Source organism: Equus quagga, chromosome 19 (assembly GCF_021613505.1).
Source record: "Equus quagga isolate Etosha38 chromosome 19, UCLA_HA_Equagga_1.0, whole genome shotgun sequence".
In the NCBI taxonomy this organism is placed as follows: Eukaryota; Metazoa; Chordata; class Mammalia; order Perissodactyla; family Equidae; genus Equus; species Equus quagga.
The window spans coordinates 533,153-546,233 of NC_060285.1; the positions used below are offsets into that span (position 1 = coordinate 533,153).

At 63.4% G+C, this 13,081-nt stretch overlaps 1 protein-coding gene across 1 annotated transcript; it reads right to left on the reverse strand.

The window, feature by feature from the left end:
• Window positions 1-329: 329 nt before the first annotated feature.
• PANX2 (pannexin 2) lies at window positions 330-11,660 on the reverse strand. The gene is given in 4 exon segments (XM_046646294.1): window positions 330-2,363; window positions 2,365-2,420; window positions 2,930-4,375; window positions 10,977-11,660. Coding segments are annotated over 4 exon segments (2,016 nt in total). The 5' UTR covers window positions 11,203-11,660; the 3' UTR covers window positions 330-2,075.
• Between the last annotated feature and the right edge of the window lie 1,421 nt (window positions 11,661-13,081).

Here is a 13,081-nt window from a genome sequence, read left to right on the forward strand (position 1 = left end):
ACACTGGAGCCCACAGGGCACCCTCTTGCACTCGCTGGGCAGGGTGGCATCCCCCACACTTGCAGTGAGGTGTTTGCTTCCACGGGACGGTGACTTGGGCCCTTCTCTTCCTCAGCAAACCAGGACAAGGGGTCAGTTCACACACCAAGGGCCTGGACTGGTGTGGGTGCAGACATTCTGGGGCTGGCAGCACATGTGTTCACTGGCAGGACGGAAAGTGCAGGAGATGGAGTCACCACACTTCAGGACTCTGGGACCGTCTCCACTCTCAGTGAAGCCACTGGGGCGGGAGCACTGCTGCCGTCCCTGTATGCAGGGTGAGCTGAAGACCGTGGAGGGGTCTTGCTGAGTGCAGCAACTCAGGGCTGCTCCACGGTGGTGGTGGTGGTGGGGCTGCGGAGGGCTTCTGGGAGCCCAGGCCAGTCAGGTCCACTCTAATCTCGGCTGCACCCCGCCTGCTCTAGCCCCCATGGGTTTCTGGCCCAGCTGCCTTTGTTCAGACCCTCAGGGTCACCTGCTGTGGCCTGCAGTGTGTGTGTGGCTCTGTGCTGCACCCACGGGACCAGCCTCATCCCCACCCGAGTCCTGGGCCTTGTGATGAAGGCCCCCCACCCTGGACCCTTTTGACATTATGAGCATCTCCAGAGCACATCAAGGGTGCCTCTTCCAGGAAGCCTTCCTAGGTTTTGCCAGCTATCTCTGTTCCCCCCAAGTGTATCCGATGGCCTCCTGCCCCCAAGCATGATGGAGGGGACAGCTTCCTGGGGGCTCATGCCTTCATCTTCGCTGAGCCTGAGCCCTGTGGGGCAGGGGCCCCCTGAATCACCCTAGGGCCCAGAGTGCACACATGTTAGCCAGATGCCATGACACATCAACCATGAGTGACAGCAGCATGCTCCTGCCTTGCTGGGGGCTCAGCAGGGCCCTGGGCAACCTGGAGGGCAGCGGAGCACCTCCCCCGGCCCTGCCATTCACCAGCATCCCCCTGTGATAATGGCAGGTCAGGGAGGGTCATGCAGGTTGGATGGAGGTGCCCAGATGTGGGAGGTCTCGCCATAGCACAGGCCTCCATAGGATGGACCACTCGGGACTCAGGTGGTACCAGAATAGTATTTATTGATATGCTCGGTGCTACCTTAATACTGTCACATTGTTGCCGTGGCTGAGGTAATAGGACAGACCCGCCGAGTGCCAGCCCTGGACCCCTGGGAAGCGGCATGGGCCCTCAGCCGGGGGCTGGTGGCCCGGGTGGGGACATGGTTATTGCATTGGACTCCTCCCCTCATTTGCACACTGGCGCGCAGGCCTAGTCTCACACACACTTGCTCACCCCCGCACCTGCTCACATACACACACACACACTTGCACACACCTGCATGCTCGCCCAATCACACACATATCCACTTGCACACTGGCAGCCTTGCCCGTTGCCCACATGCTCGCATGCTCACACACACCATCCTTGAAGTGCATCCTAAGTCTCCTTGTGACACACACGCTAGCGAGTTACAGTAACCAGAGTACAATAAAGTACAGGTGTGTCAGGTACAAGGAGAAAGTGCATGTTGATCTTTGACTGGAGGGCAGACCCTGGCACCTCCCACCTGAGGGCTCCCAGTCCCTGCAGCAGGGTGAGCCCTGAGCGGGACCCCTTGGGAGTGGCCAGGCCCGGCTGTGCCACCATCCCCAGTTTTCTTCCAGGCTCAGTATCCGAACTGTCCTGCCACAGCCCAGCCCCTCACAGGCCAGTGTCCTGGGCCCAAGACAAAATTGACTAAAAAAATAAACTCTTCATCTTGCAGCCGAGTGCCTGATGCAGGGGTGGGGGGCGACTCTGGCCCTTTCCGGCTGGGGGCTCCACTGGGGTCACAGCCAACCCCTGGCCCAGCCAGCACCTTGACGATGCCATCTGGGGGGGCGCTGGGAGAAGTGCTGAGCCCCAAGGCATGCGGACAGGAGGCTGGGGGGTGCGGGCGGTGCTGGGCAAAGCAGAGGCCGCGTCCACTCGGGGCTGGGGTCTGCGGCATACCTCGGTCATGCAGAGGGCCTGTGATGGCCAAGGCAGCCCTGTTCCCTCAGAACTCCACAGTGCTCACTACTGTCCTCGGCTCGTCAAAAGTGGCAATGAGGATCTGCTGTGGCGGGGGGATGGCAATGAGGCTGCCCACGTCCGGGGGCACACAGGGACCCCCGTCCTCCTCCTCCCGGGCCTCGTACAGGGTGCTGATGTGCAGCAGTGGGTGGGTGGCATTGCGGCTCAGGATGGCAAGGGGGTCAGCCTTGCCCAGGCTGGCTGGTGACAGAGAAGCGGTGGCGGGGGCTGTCGGGGGTGAACAGACGTGAAACGGGCCCCCGGGGGGGAAGCGAGCCCCGAGCCGGCTCTCCTGTGTACAGGATTTCCTTCTCAGGGAGCGAAGCATCTGCAAATAGCCAAGAACACAGGCGCGTCACACCCCACAGGCGGCCCCTTTCTCTACCGCCGCTGACCCCTCCAGGTCCCCACCCGGCAGGCTGGCTGCAGAGAGCCTGGTGGGGGCTTGTGGCTCTAAGGTGCCCTGGGACAAGTGGCCTCAGCCTGACGGGCCAGCTGCTGCTCTCTGCACACAGCCACCTGCCTGGGCCAAATCTCTAGCTGCACTAGGAGCAGCCACACCCGTTTCCAGAACGTTCTCAAGGGCCTGAGCACCTTACTGTATGTCCCTGGTGGCCCTGGGGCCCAGCCTTGTCCTCCTGTGTGCCTCACAGGGCCCTCGAGGATCTTGCCGCCCTGGCCCTTTGCCATCAGCTGGTTCACTCCTTGACCTCCTCACACTAGGTGCCTGGTATGGAGGGTGGGGTCCTCCCTTCCCTGGGGCCCTGGACACCCACTCCCTGCCCAGGACCAGGCAGCTCTCTGGGGGGCCGCCCTCCTCCTCCTGGCCCTGCCTACCTTTGGTGGGTGCAGCGGCCAGGGCCAGCCCGCACTCCTCCGCCTGGGACAGGAAGCCCCCTTCCTGGCTCCGGGAGGCGGGCAGGGCGGTGGGCACGGCCTCGGGCTTGGCCTTCTTGGTGCCCAGGATGTAGGGGTGCACGTCCAGGGAGAAGTGGCGGGCATGCTTCTTGTCGGGGGCGGCGCCCGGGCCCGGGGTGGGGCCGCCCTTGTAGTGCGTTGCGCGCGCACCCGCGTCCAGCAGCGGCGCGATCAGCGTGTCCGTGGCCGTCTTGCGGCGCACGGGCTTGGGCTTCTCGGCCTTGCTGTTCTCCACGCGCATGATGGCCAGCTGCTCCTTGAAGGGCTGGGGCAGCGGGTTGCTGGTAGGGATCCACTTCATCTTCTTGCGGGGCCGCTTGACCACGGGCGGCTCGGCGGAGCCCTCGGGCTCGGCGGGGTTGGCGCTGGGGTCCACGGTCTGCACGCCCGTGTCACGCACGGTGGGCGTGGCGTCGTGGTTGGACTGGGCCAGGGCGGCCAGCAGCTGCCGCACCACGTTGTCGTACATGAGGTCGCTCTCGTTGGTGATGAAGTCCAGCCGGTTGAGCGACTTGATGTGGTCGCGGTTCTCGTTGCAGAACATGGCCAGGATGTTGATGTCGCAGAACTGCGAGCGGCGCCACTGCCGGCGCGTCTTGATGCCCACCTTGTGCAGCTTGTCGAAGATGAAGTTGCTCTTGCGGAAGATGAAGAGGTGGATGAGGTTGACGAGGATGATGAGGTTCATGGCGCAGAGCAGCACGATGTCGACGCCCGCCACGATGCGCTGCAGCTGCACTGACGGCAGCTTGCAGCTGACGCGCACGGCTGGGCCCCCGCCGCCCGCAGGCCCGTCCGGGGACGAGCCCAGCGCGCAGGTGAACTCGTTCTGCTTCTGGGTGGCGTAGTAGGTGCACAGGTAGGAGATGGGCGCCACACTGAGCAGCAGGATGAGCAGGTGCCGCGCCAGGTACAGCTTGGCCAGGAAGTTGCTGCGGCCACGGCGCTCCAGGTACTTCTCGAACAGGTTCTGCTCTGGGCTCTTCTCCTTCTCCGCATTCTCGATGATCTCGCGCCTCTCGCGCTCTGTGATGCCGGGGCCCTTGGACTGGATCTGCTTCTCGATCTTGGGAGCGCGGCCCTCGGCGGCCCGGTGGTAGCAGTTATCGATCTCTTGCAGCAGGAAGTTGAGCTCCGAGGTGAGGCGGGTGGAGGCCAGGAACTCCCAGCCCAGCGCGGGCACGTACATGATGGCCGCGAAGGCCAGCAGCGAGTAGGGCAGCAGCTTGTGCTCAAACAGCGACGGCCACAGGCTGGCGTCCACACCGGGCAGCGCATCCCGCAGCTCCGTCCAGCAGTAGCCGCGAGCATACAGCGCCTGGTCGCGGGTGAAGTTGTGTGGCGTGTAGCAGTAAATGGGCTCCTCTGCGGGCAGAGAGGGGACGCGGGCTGGGCCCAGCTGCGGCTCAGACCCCCGGGCCCCTCCCACACAGCTGCCTGCACAGGGACTGCTATGCCTCAAACAGAAACCCCCCAGTCCCAGGCGGCTTCTCCTCCCCTATGTCCTCACCATGCTGGTGGGGGTCTCACCCTGGGGATCTCTGACACACAGACGACAGCCCCCTGCGGCACAGGCTACAGCTCTGCCTGCCGCAGCCCTGGAGACCAACCTGCACTTGGAACCTCAGGCCCATCTCCAAATGCCACAAAGTTTCCAAGTACACATGGGGAAACTGAGTCCCAGAGAGGGGCAGGACAGGCCATGCCACTCAGCTAGGGGCCCTCTTCCAATGGTACAGCTGGACCAGCCCCTGGCCTTGCACTGCCCAGGGCTCTGTCTTCAGGGAGGGCAGGTGGCCAAGACAGGTCCTGTCGGCCAGAGGCAGTTAGGGTGTTACAATGAAAAAGAAGCCAGTGGGGGTCTGCCTGCCCTTGAGGGGTGAGGGGTCTCTCCCCAAGACCCACTGTCCTGGGGAGGGCAGGCCTGGGAACCCAGGACGCTGGGTGGGCAGGGGCAGTGACCCCCCAGAGTCCAGCAGGAAGCGGTCACCAGCAGGACCACTATGTCTGCCATGAAGGCAGAGCAGTGGAGATCTCCTCCCAAACAGCAGGAAAAACAGTCCTCACTGAACTTCGAGTTTTCCCTTCCAGAAGACGATGGGTGCAAACCCACTGGAAGAGGAGGTGTGTGACGCTCAGGCCCACACAGGGGTCCACCTGCGGGGGTGTCCGTGTGAACACTTCTCCCAAGGGTAAACCTGGCAGGCGTGGCGCCATCCCGTGTGCAGTGCTGGCTCCTAATGTTTTCAGCCCTGGAGGCCGGGTACCTCTGCTGTCAGGCCAGGCTTGAGCCCCTCTCCCCACACAGCCAGGGTCAGCAGGACCTCCTGTGGGCCAGGAGAGCCTTGGCCCCCAGCCCAGAGGGCACTGTCCCCAGCACCCTGACCACAGCCACCATGTGGCACATGTGCCAGGCCCGCCACAGCTTCAACCCTCTCTCTTACTCTCAAAGAACAGCCCCCAGGGAGGGTCTGCTCAGCCTTCCACTGCTCCAGCTTAAGCCCTCACCTCACAGGAACTGAGACAAGGAAGCAGCAGGAACCAACACATCTGTCTGCCTGCCTACCCGCCTATCTGTGTGAGCCCGAGCCCTGAACGCATGGACAGAGAAACACATTTGACGTTCGTAGAAGCAGATGGTCACTGCTGGTGCTGTGCATGGGCCGAGGGGGCTGGGGACAGCAGCCAGCTACACATCTGGGCAGAGACCCCACAGAGGCCCACAGAGAGCCTCTAGACCCAGCATTCGGAGGTCACTCGGCCCCTCACTGAGCACAGAGCCCAGGCCATCGCCACTAGGCTGACAACCCTACACTGTCATGAGGGCTGAGGGGGGCTCAGAGTAGGCCTTGGGGATCACCAGAACAGGGCCCACAGAACATTCCAGGGGGTGCAGTCCTATGGTCGTCTGGAGGGGCCTGGGGAGTCACAGAGGGCTTGGGAGCAGGAGTGGATGGGCCAGGTGAGCTTGGCTTAGACTTGGTGGGTGGTGGGTTCAGGGGCTCCCTGAGGAAGCTGCTGCCACATGAACCTGAGAGATGGGGGCCTGGCCAGGGACAAGGGCAGAGAGGAGGCCTGGGAGGGTCAGGAAAACTATCTGCAGCCCAAGGTCCCCAACAAGGACATGGATTTGCGGCCTAGTGGAGAGCTGGGCTGGAGAAGGCAGAGAACTAACTGTCTTGGTTGAGAAGATGGCTTTTTATTCACTTATGTTTTGTCCTCACAGCCAAGCCGGAAGCCAAGGGGTGGCCGACCCTCCTCTCTTGGGGGGCAGGGAGGCCTCGGGACGCTGGACCCCAGCCCAGCTCCAGAGAGGCCACAGGGGAAGTGGAAGAAGGCTCTCAGCGGCCGTGAGCACTGCAGCCACAGAGCAGCACGCCCCACAGGCCCTCACGCCTCCTCACGCCTCCTGGGCTCTGCCACTCTGACCTCAGGCCCTGTGGGCTCATCCACCAGGGTCTCCCTCCTCCTTCAACCTGCCCGCACCTGCAGAAGCTAACAGTGCCCCTGAGCCGCAGCAGAGAGGGTGCGCCGGCCACGCAGGTGCCAGAGGAGGCAAAGGTGTGCAGGTGGCCCCGCATGGAAGTGCTGCTCTGAGTCTTCCGGCTCACGCTGCAGCGGCCTTGGTGCTGGGCCTGACTCTGGGTGGGAGCACGGGTGCAGCCACTGTATCACAGCAGACCTGGGGCACAGGGTGCTCACACACGGCAGTGCCATGGGGTCCCTGCCCGGGCAAGCAAGGGTGTCTGAGTGGGGACAAGCAAACAGAGCCAGCTTCTCGAGGGCCCCTTTCCCAAGAGGGCAGCATTGTGTGGACCCTGGACCCCTGGCTATCCCCTGAGAGAGGACACGGTGGCCTAGAGGTCCTTTGGGTCCTGGGTACTCCTGGAAACCCCATTGCTGAGCACGCGGGCCAATGACAGCGCCGCGGAGAAAGTCACTCCGGAGCAAGAGCCAGGTGCTGGTGATGCAGCTTCAGGGAAGAACCAGTCTGTGCAGGGGCCTGAGGCACCACTCCGAAGGCTGCTCCTGACCCCCAGGCCAAGCCTGGCCCTCAACAGCGTCCCCTCCTAGCCCTGAGTCTGGGTCCTCAGCCTGCCCATGCCCAAGTGCCCTTCCAGATGGAAGCTGACTCACTGCCCGCCGCCCCAACCATCCTGCCAGCGCCTGCCCCTCAGGCCCCCCTCCTGCCCTGTTCACTTGGGGAGTGGGGATGTCCCTCCAAGTGCCGTCAGCTCTGCTGAGCCTGCCGCTCTGGCTGGCGGGCCCCTCCTCCTCCTCTCAGGCCCCTCACCCCAGATTGCTGCCAGAACCTGCAGCCGTCATGGGACGCTGCGGCCAACTCCCCAAAGCTGTTGTGTGCTCATCTCCAGAACCTGCAGCCAGGTCACCTGACACGACTCTGCAGGGGGATCATCCCGGTTGTCTGGGGGGCCTGATCACAGAGGTCCTCGTAAGAGGGAGGCAGGAGGGTCAGAGTCTGAGTGAGGTGGAAGCAGAGGTCGGAGAGGAGAAGAGGCCCCTCGGCTGGCCTTGCAGGCAGAGGAGGCGAGCTCAGGGATGTGGCGCCTCTAGAAGCTGGGAAGGCAAAGAAGAGGCTCCCCGTGCAGCCTCCAGGAGGGAGGCACCTGATGGCACCTGAATCTTAGCCCATGAGACTCACCTCAGGTTCCTGAGCTGCAGAACTGGATGGTAATAACTCCCAGTTGTTCCTAGCCGCTAACGTGCGGTCACTTGTCAGAGCAGCCGCAGGAAGCTGGCACGGGGTGGCAGTGCCTCCTCTGCCCAGACCCTTCCCCCAGCGCCCCCAGGGTGGTGCGAAGAGCATCCTCCCAGGGTGCTGGGGGCCTGGCGGGTGGGACCACTACGCGGGAGCGGGGGACCCTCAGAGAGCACGGGGTGGGGAGGTGGCAGGGGCACAGAGCTGTTCTTCCTGAGCTGCTGGGTGGGGTCTCACTGCTCACAAGCCCACCTGGAGACCCCAGGGCTTGGCCCCTGAGCTGCAGCAGCAGCGCCTCCCGAGGGCTGTCAGCCACGCAGGTTCTAGGCCCACCCAGGCCTGTGAGGGGCTGTGCCTGGCTCTACCGAGGCCCGTGGCCACTCATGCTCCTCGTCCTCGTGGGACAAAGTGCTCCCTGCCTTTCTTCCTCAAAAAGGACGGCTGAGGGCTGAGCGGGGCTAGCACACCTGGGGACACCTGCCCGCTGGGAGAGCTGCAGCCAGCTCACACGGAACCGATTATTGGGCCATTTTAAGAAAAAGCAGCTGTTGGTACCCCTGTCTGGGGCCTGAATAACATCCCAGGAACTGCCAACCCTTCAGCTCTGCCCTCCCCTCTGTCTCGGCCGTGCCCACCTGACCCCTCTGACTTCCGCTGGGTGGGGCCGTGTGGTAGGGGTCTACTCACAGCAACCCGGGCCAGGAGCCACGGGTCTTCCTGACGCCGCCCTTCAGCCTGGGGACATGACAGCCCTGGCATTTGGTGGGTTCCGAGGCGAGGCTGCCCCAGGCTGGGGGCTAGCACCGCCTTCTCGGCTCCTCACAACCCTGACGGCCAGCATGCATTTGCCAGTGTGTCCCCAACAAGCAAACCAGGGCACAGAGAGGACAGCTCTCCCCTGGTCCACAGCACGCAGGGAGGACTGGCGCACCCAGAGTCCACCCCAGGCAGGGTCGGTGGGGGTGAGCGCCGGAGCCCCTTGCTCCCAGCTGGGTGCCCAACCCCATTCGTTCTGTGACCGGGGACAAGATTTCCGTGGGGCAAACCTGCCTCACAGGCTGGGCATGCTCAAGAGGCAGGTTTCAGGTCTGGATGCTGGACAGCAGATGCTGGCACCCACCTGCCACCACTCAGAAGGCCTTCCTTATCCATGCTGGGGATGCACTGCCCACATCAGCAGTCGGACTAAGGGGTGCACACGTTTCTGTGTGCAAACACAGGTGGATGTGAAGGGGCAGGCCCATGTGGGGAGGCCAAGGGCACTGCCAGGACCAGGGATGAAGGACACACCAGGGGAAGCCCAGGCCTGGCTGGATGCAGACAGGTGCTGATGCCCCACATGGGGTGAGCCGGACTCACAACAGAACACCACAGTGGGGGCCCTGTGCCAGGAGGTCACCTGAGGGTGACTGAGTCCTGAGCTTGCCCTACTCTGGGTATTTGCAGTGGGTAGAATTGTGTCCCCAGAGGATGTTCAAGTCCCAACCGTTGGTCCCCATAATGTGACCTTTGGAAATAGGGTCTTTGCAGGTGTGATCAAGCTAAGATGAGGTCACAGTGGAGTACAGTGGCCCCCAATTCAATCAGACGAGGGAAATTTGGATACAGACACCCAGGAAGAAGATGCCTGAGTGAAAACTGAGCCAGAAATTGGATGCTGCAGCCGCAATGAAGCCAAGGAAGGCCAAGGACAGCCGGGAACCAGAGAAGCACCACCAGAAGCACGGAGAGGCAAGGAGGGACCTGCCCCTGGAGCCTCTGGGAGCCTGGCCTGGAGGCTTGCACCTTGATCTCAGCCTTCTGGCCTCTAGACTGTGAGAGAATAAAGCTCTTGTTCTGAGCCACCAGTCAGTGCTCATTTGTTATAGCTGCCCCAGGAAACGAATACATCCATGCTGCCCAGACATGCGAGGCACACCGTGCAGGTCACTGAACACACAGGGGTCATGCCCACATCTGAGTATGCTGTGCCTCCCAGCGCGGGTGTTGGTACCCTGACCTCTGGAGTGTCTGAGTGTCTGGCCACCGGCGTGCCCCCGCCCTGCGGTGAGATTAGGCAGCCTGTACAATGTCCATGCTCAGGCCCAGCGGCCCCAGGTCACAGGGACCTCTGAAAGGCAAGACCTTTGTGAAAGAGCCAATGCAGAGTGCAAGACCATCTGCCAGTGTCACTCAGGGGACAGAGCCACACATCCTTCCCCCCTCCTGGAAGGATGCACAGGAACCCCAACCTCCTCTGCCACGGACTAGCACCTCTGGCCTCAAGCACAGCTGATGGGCTTCCTAGAGGCCTCCCTGGATACTTGGGCCCTGAGACCCCTTGCCAGCCAGACTCTGGGTGGAGGGCGCCATTTCCTGTCTCCACCTGCCCGAGCCTTCCCCTCAGGAGGGCTGTGGCAGCAGGAGCTACTCCTTTTCCGGGTCCCTAGGCTGCACAGTCCGGCCCACACTTTCTGTCCATCTTCCTGCCTCACCTGGGGCACTTCTTGTTAGGGGCCCTGAAGGCACCCCACGATGACCAAATGTAATCAGGCCCACCTCTATTGACTTACGGCCTCCACATCTCAACCCCGATTCTGCCCGTCCTTCTCTGCCTTGTCCACTTCCCCTTCCACCTGCATGAGCCTTCAGAGGCTCCGGGCCTCCTGCTTAGGCCAGACAGCTCCATGGCCCACCACCGCCTCAGGCTGCCTCCAGCCCAGCCGGGCCTCATGGTGTCTGTGCAGACCTCCCCAGGCACCCAGTGCTCCCAGGAGGCCTGACTTTAAACCTGACCAGAACCTGCCGGCCTCAGGGACCCCGCCCCACAGCCCCTGCCCAGCAGCGCGAGGGCTCAGCCAACCTCCGGCATTAGCTGTCATTCTCACCAAGTGAACCGTCCTTTTCTGGTCTCCACCTGGCCACTCCTCCTTCCCTCGGATCCTGCCCACTCCCCCTCCTGGTCTCCCCTTCCCACGCCAGACCTCTCCCCTCTTTTGTGCAGGACGGGTCCACACGGGTGCTCATGGTGAGCGAATGGAAGGTAGAAACAATAAATCTGAGAAGAAAGGTCTCTGAGGCAGCCCCAGCGACTGGCGACACGTGCAGGGATGGGCGAGTGTGAGGGTCTGCTGGGAGACTCCTGGGGCGCCGCCACCACCGCCAGGTCCCCGTGGGATGGAGTCGCGAGGTGGCCTGAGAGGGGACGCGCCAGGCGCTGACACCTGCGGGCGCGCCCCTTCCGCCCGCGCCCCCGCGCCGCCTCACCTGCGAAGTTCTTGGTGAAGACCAGGGTGACCAGCAGGATGGGCACGAGCACAGTGCCGATGGTGACCACGCGGTCGAACGGCAGCTCCAGCTTCAGCTGCAGCAGCAGCGCGGCCAGAGCGCCCGCCTTGTCGTCCTGCGCGCCGGGCAGGATCAGCTCGCGCAGCTTCTCGCCGGCCAGCAGCGCCGTCGCCATGTCCGCGGACTGTTCCAGGAGGTGGTGCATGGAGGGCGGGGGCGCGGCCCGGGGGGCGCGGGCGCGGGCGGGGGAGCGCGGTGCGCGCCGGGCGGGGCAGCGGGGCACGGGCGGGGGATGCGGGGGACACCGGGGCGGCGGGCGGAGGACACTGGGGACGCGGGTGGGGGACACCGGGGACGCGGGCTGGGGGCACGGGCGGGGGCGCCGGAAAGGGTAGCAGCAGACGCTGGGACCGAACGGGGGGCGCCAGGCGGGATAAAGGGTGCAGGGCCGCCGCCCCCGTGGGCAGAGGTAGGGCCGCCGGGGCCCCGGGGGATGCGGGGGGCGCAGGGCCGCCGCCCCCGCCTCGGCTGCAGCCCAGCCGGGCCCAGGCGCGTCCTGGCGGCGGGGGCGGCGGCTGTCCCTGGATGGGCCCGCGGCCCCGCTCCCGCGCGGGGAGGGGGCTGTTTACCTGCGGCGGCTCCCGGCGTGGCTCCGCCCCCCGCCCCCCCCAACCCCGCCACGCAGATGCGGCGCCGGCGATGACTTTGCAAAAAATATTTAAATTAAAACGAATTGACAATGACTGGTCCCTCTTCTTCCTCAGGTGTCGAGAGGCTGAGTTGGGGGCTCTGGTCGCCCTGGGGGCGGGGGGGGTGGGGTGGTAACGCACACGGTGGAGATGCGGGAGGGGTGGGCTGGACCAGCCGCACCCCAATCCCCGCTCGCCCGGCCCAGTGGCCGCGGGAGCCGCTCCGGCGAAGAGGGGGTTCCTCGCTCTGCCTCCTGCAGTCTCTCCGCCTGCCTACCCGAAGCCTGGCCGCCACTCGCGGAGGGTCACGGACACGGACAGGGGACTGGACACCCCCTTCCCCAGCTCGGGACAGCCGGCGCGCGGACACTGCGGGCGCCTTTCCTCACCGCCTCGTGTCCTCCCCCGCCTCCAGTGCAGCCGTCACCCCCAACTGAACCCCTGACCCCTGTGCCCCCGCCGGGGTCTCCCCACATCACCTCCGCCGTCCTGCTACCCCTCAGGTCCTTCACATCCTCCCCATCACCCCATGCCATCAACAGGCATTGTCCGGTGACCTGTGCCAGCTCCCGGGGTAGCCTCTGGGGGTCTTGGCGTTTCTGGCCTGGGCTCCCTGCCACCTCCCTGACCTTCATCACCCCCGATTCCAATCCCAAGCTTATCCATTTCCTCCTCGCCCTCCCTCAAGAACAACTGCGCCCACACTTCTGGGTTTGGTCTCAGCGGAGAGCGCAGCCGCCACCTTCACGCCCCACTGCCTGCCGAGACCCGCTGCGGTGGAGCGTTTTTCTTTTATTCTTTCGTGGCTGGTCCCCTTCCCACTATAACAGGATGTACTCGTGCTATCTTTGTAAAATATTTAGTGTGGTTGGAGTTTTACCTTCATTCAATAATTCATCCAACAATTGAGTCTTGAGAAGCAGTATTTCTGGGCCCAAGGTCTGCTGTGAGCAAATCAGCGCCCCACCCTGGGGGCTCAGATGGGGTGTCCTGCACCAAGGGTCCCAAGCGTGGGCTTCACACCGTCTGTTTTTACATTTCTTAAGGGTCTCTATGCTTTTAAAGATCACAGGGGCCTGTCCCGTGGCGGAGTGGTTAAGTTCGTGTGCTCCACTTCGGTGGCCCAGGGTTTCACCAGTTGGGATCTTGGGCATGGACATGAGACCGCTCCTCAGGCCACATTGAGGTGGTGTCCCACATGCCACAACTAGAAGAACTCACAACTAAAAATGTGCAACTATGTACCGGAGGGCTTTGGGGACAGAAAGGGAAAAATAAAATCTTAAAAAAAAAAAAAATCAGGCATGTTTCAGAATGACGCCCAGCCCTGGCTTCCAGCACATTTTACTTGTCTACTACATGCTGAGGCAGGTGGGCTGCCTCCAATTCCCCCCC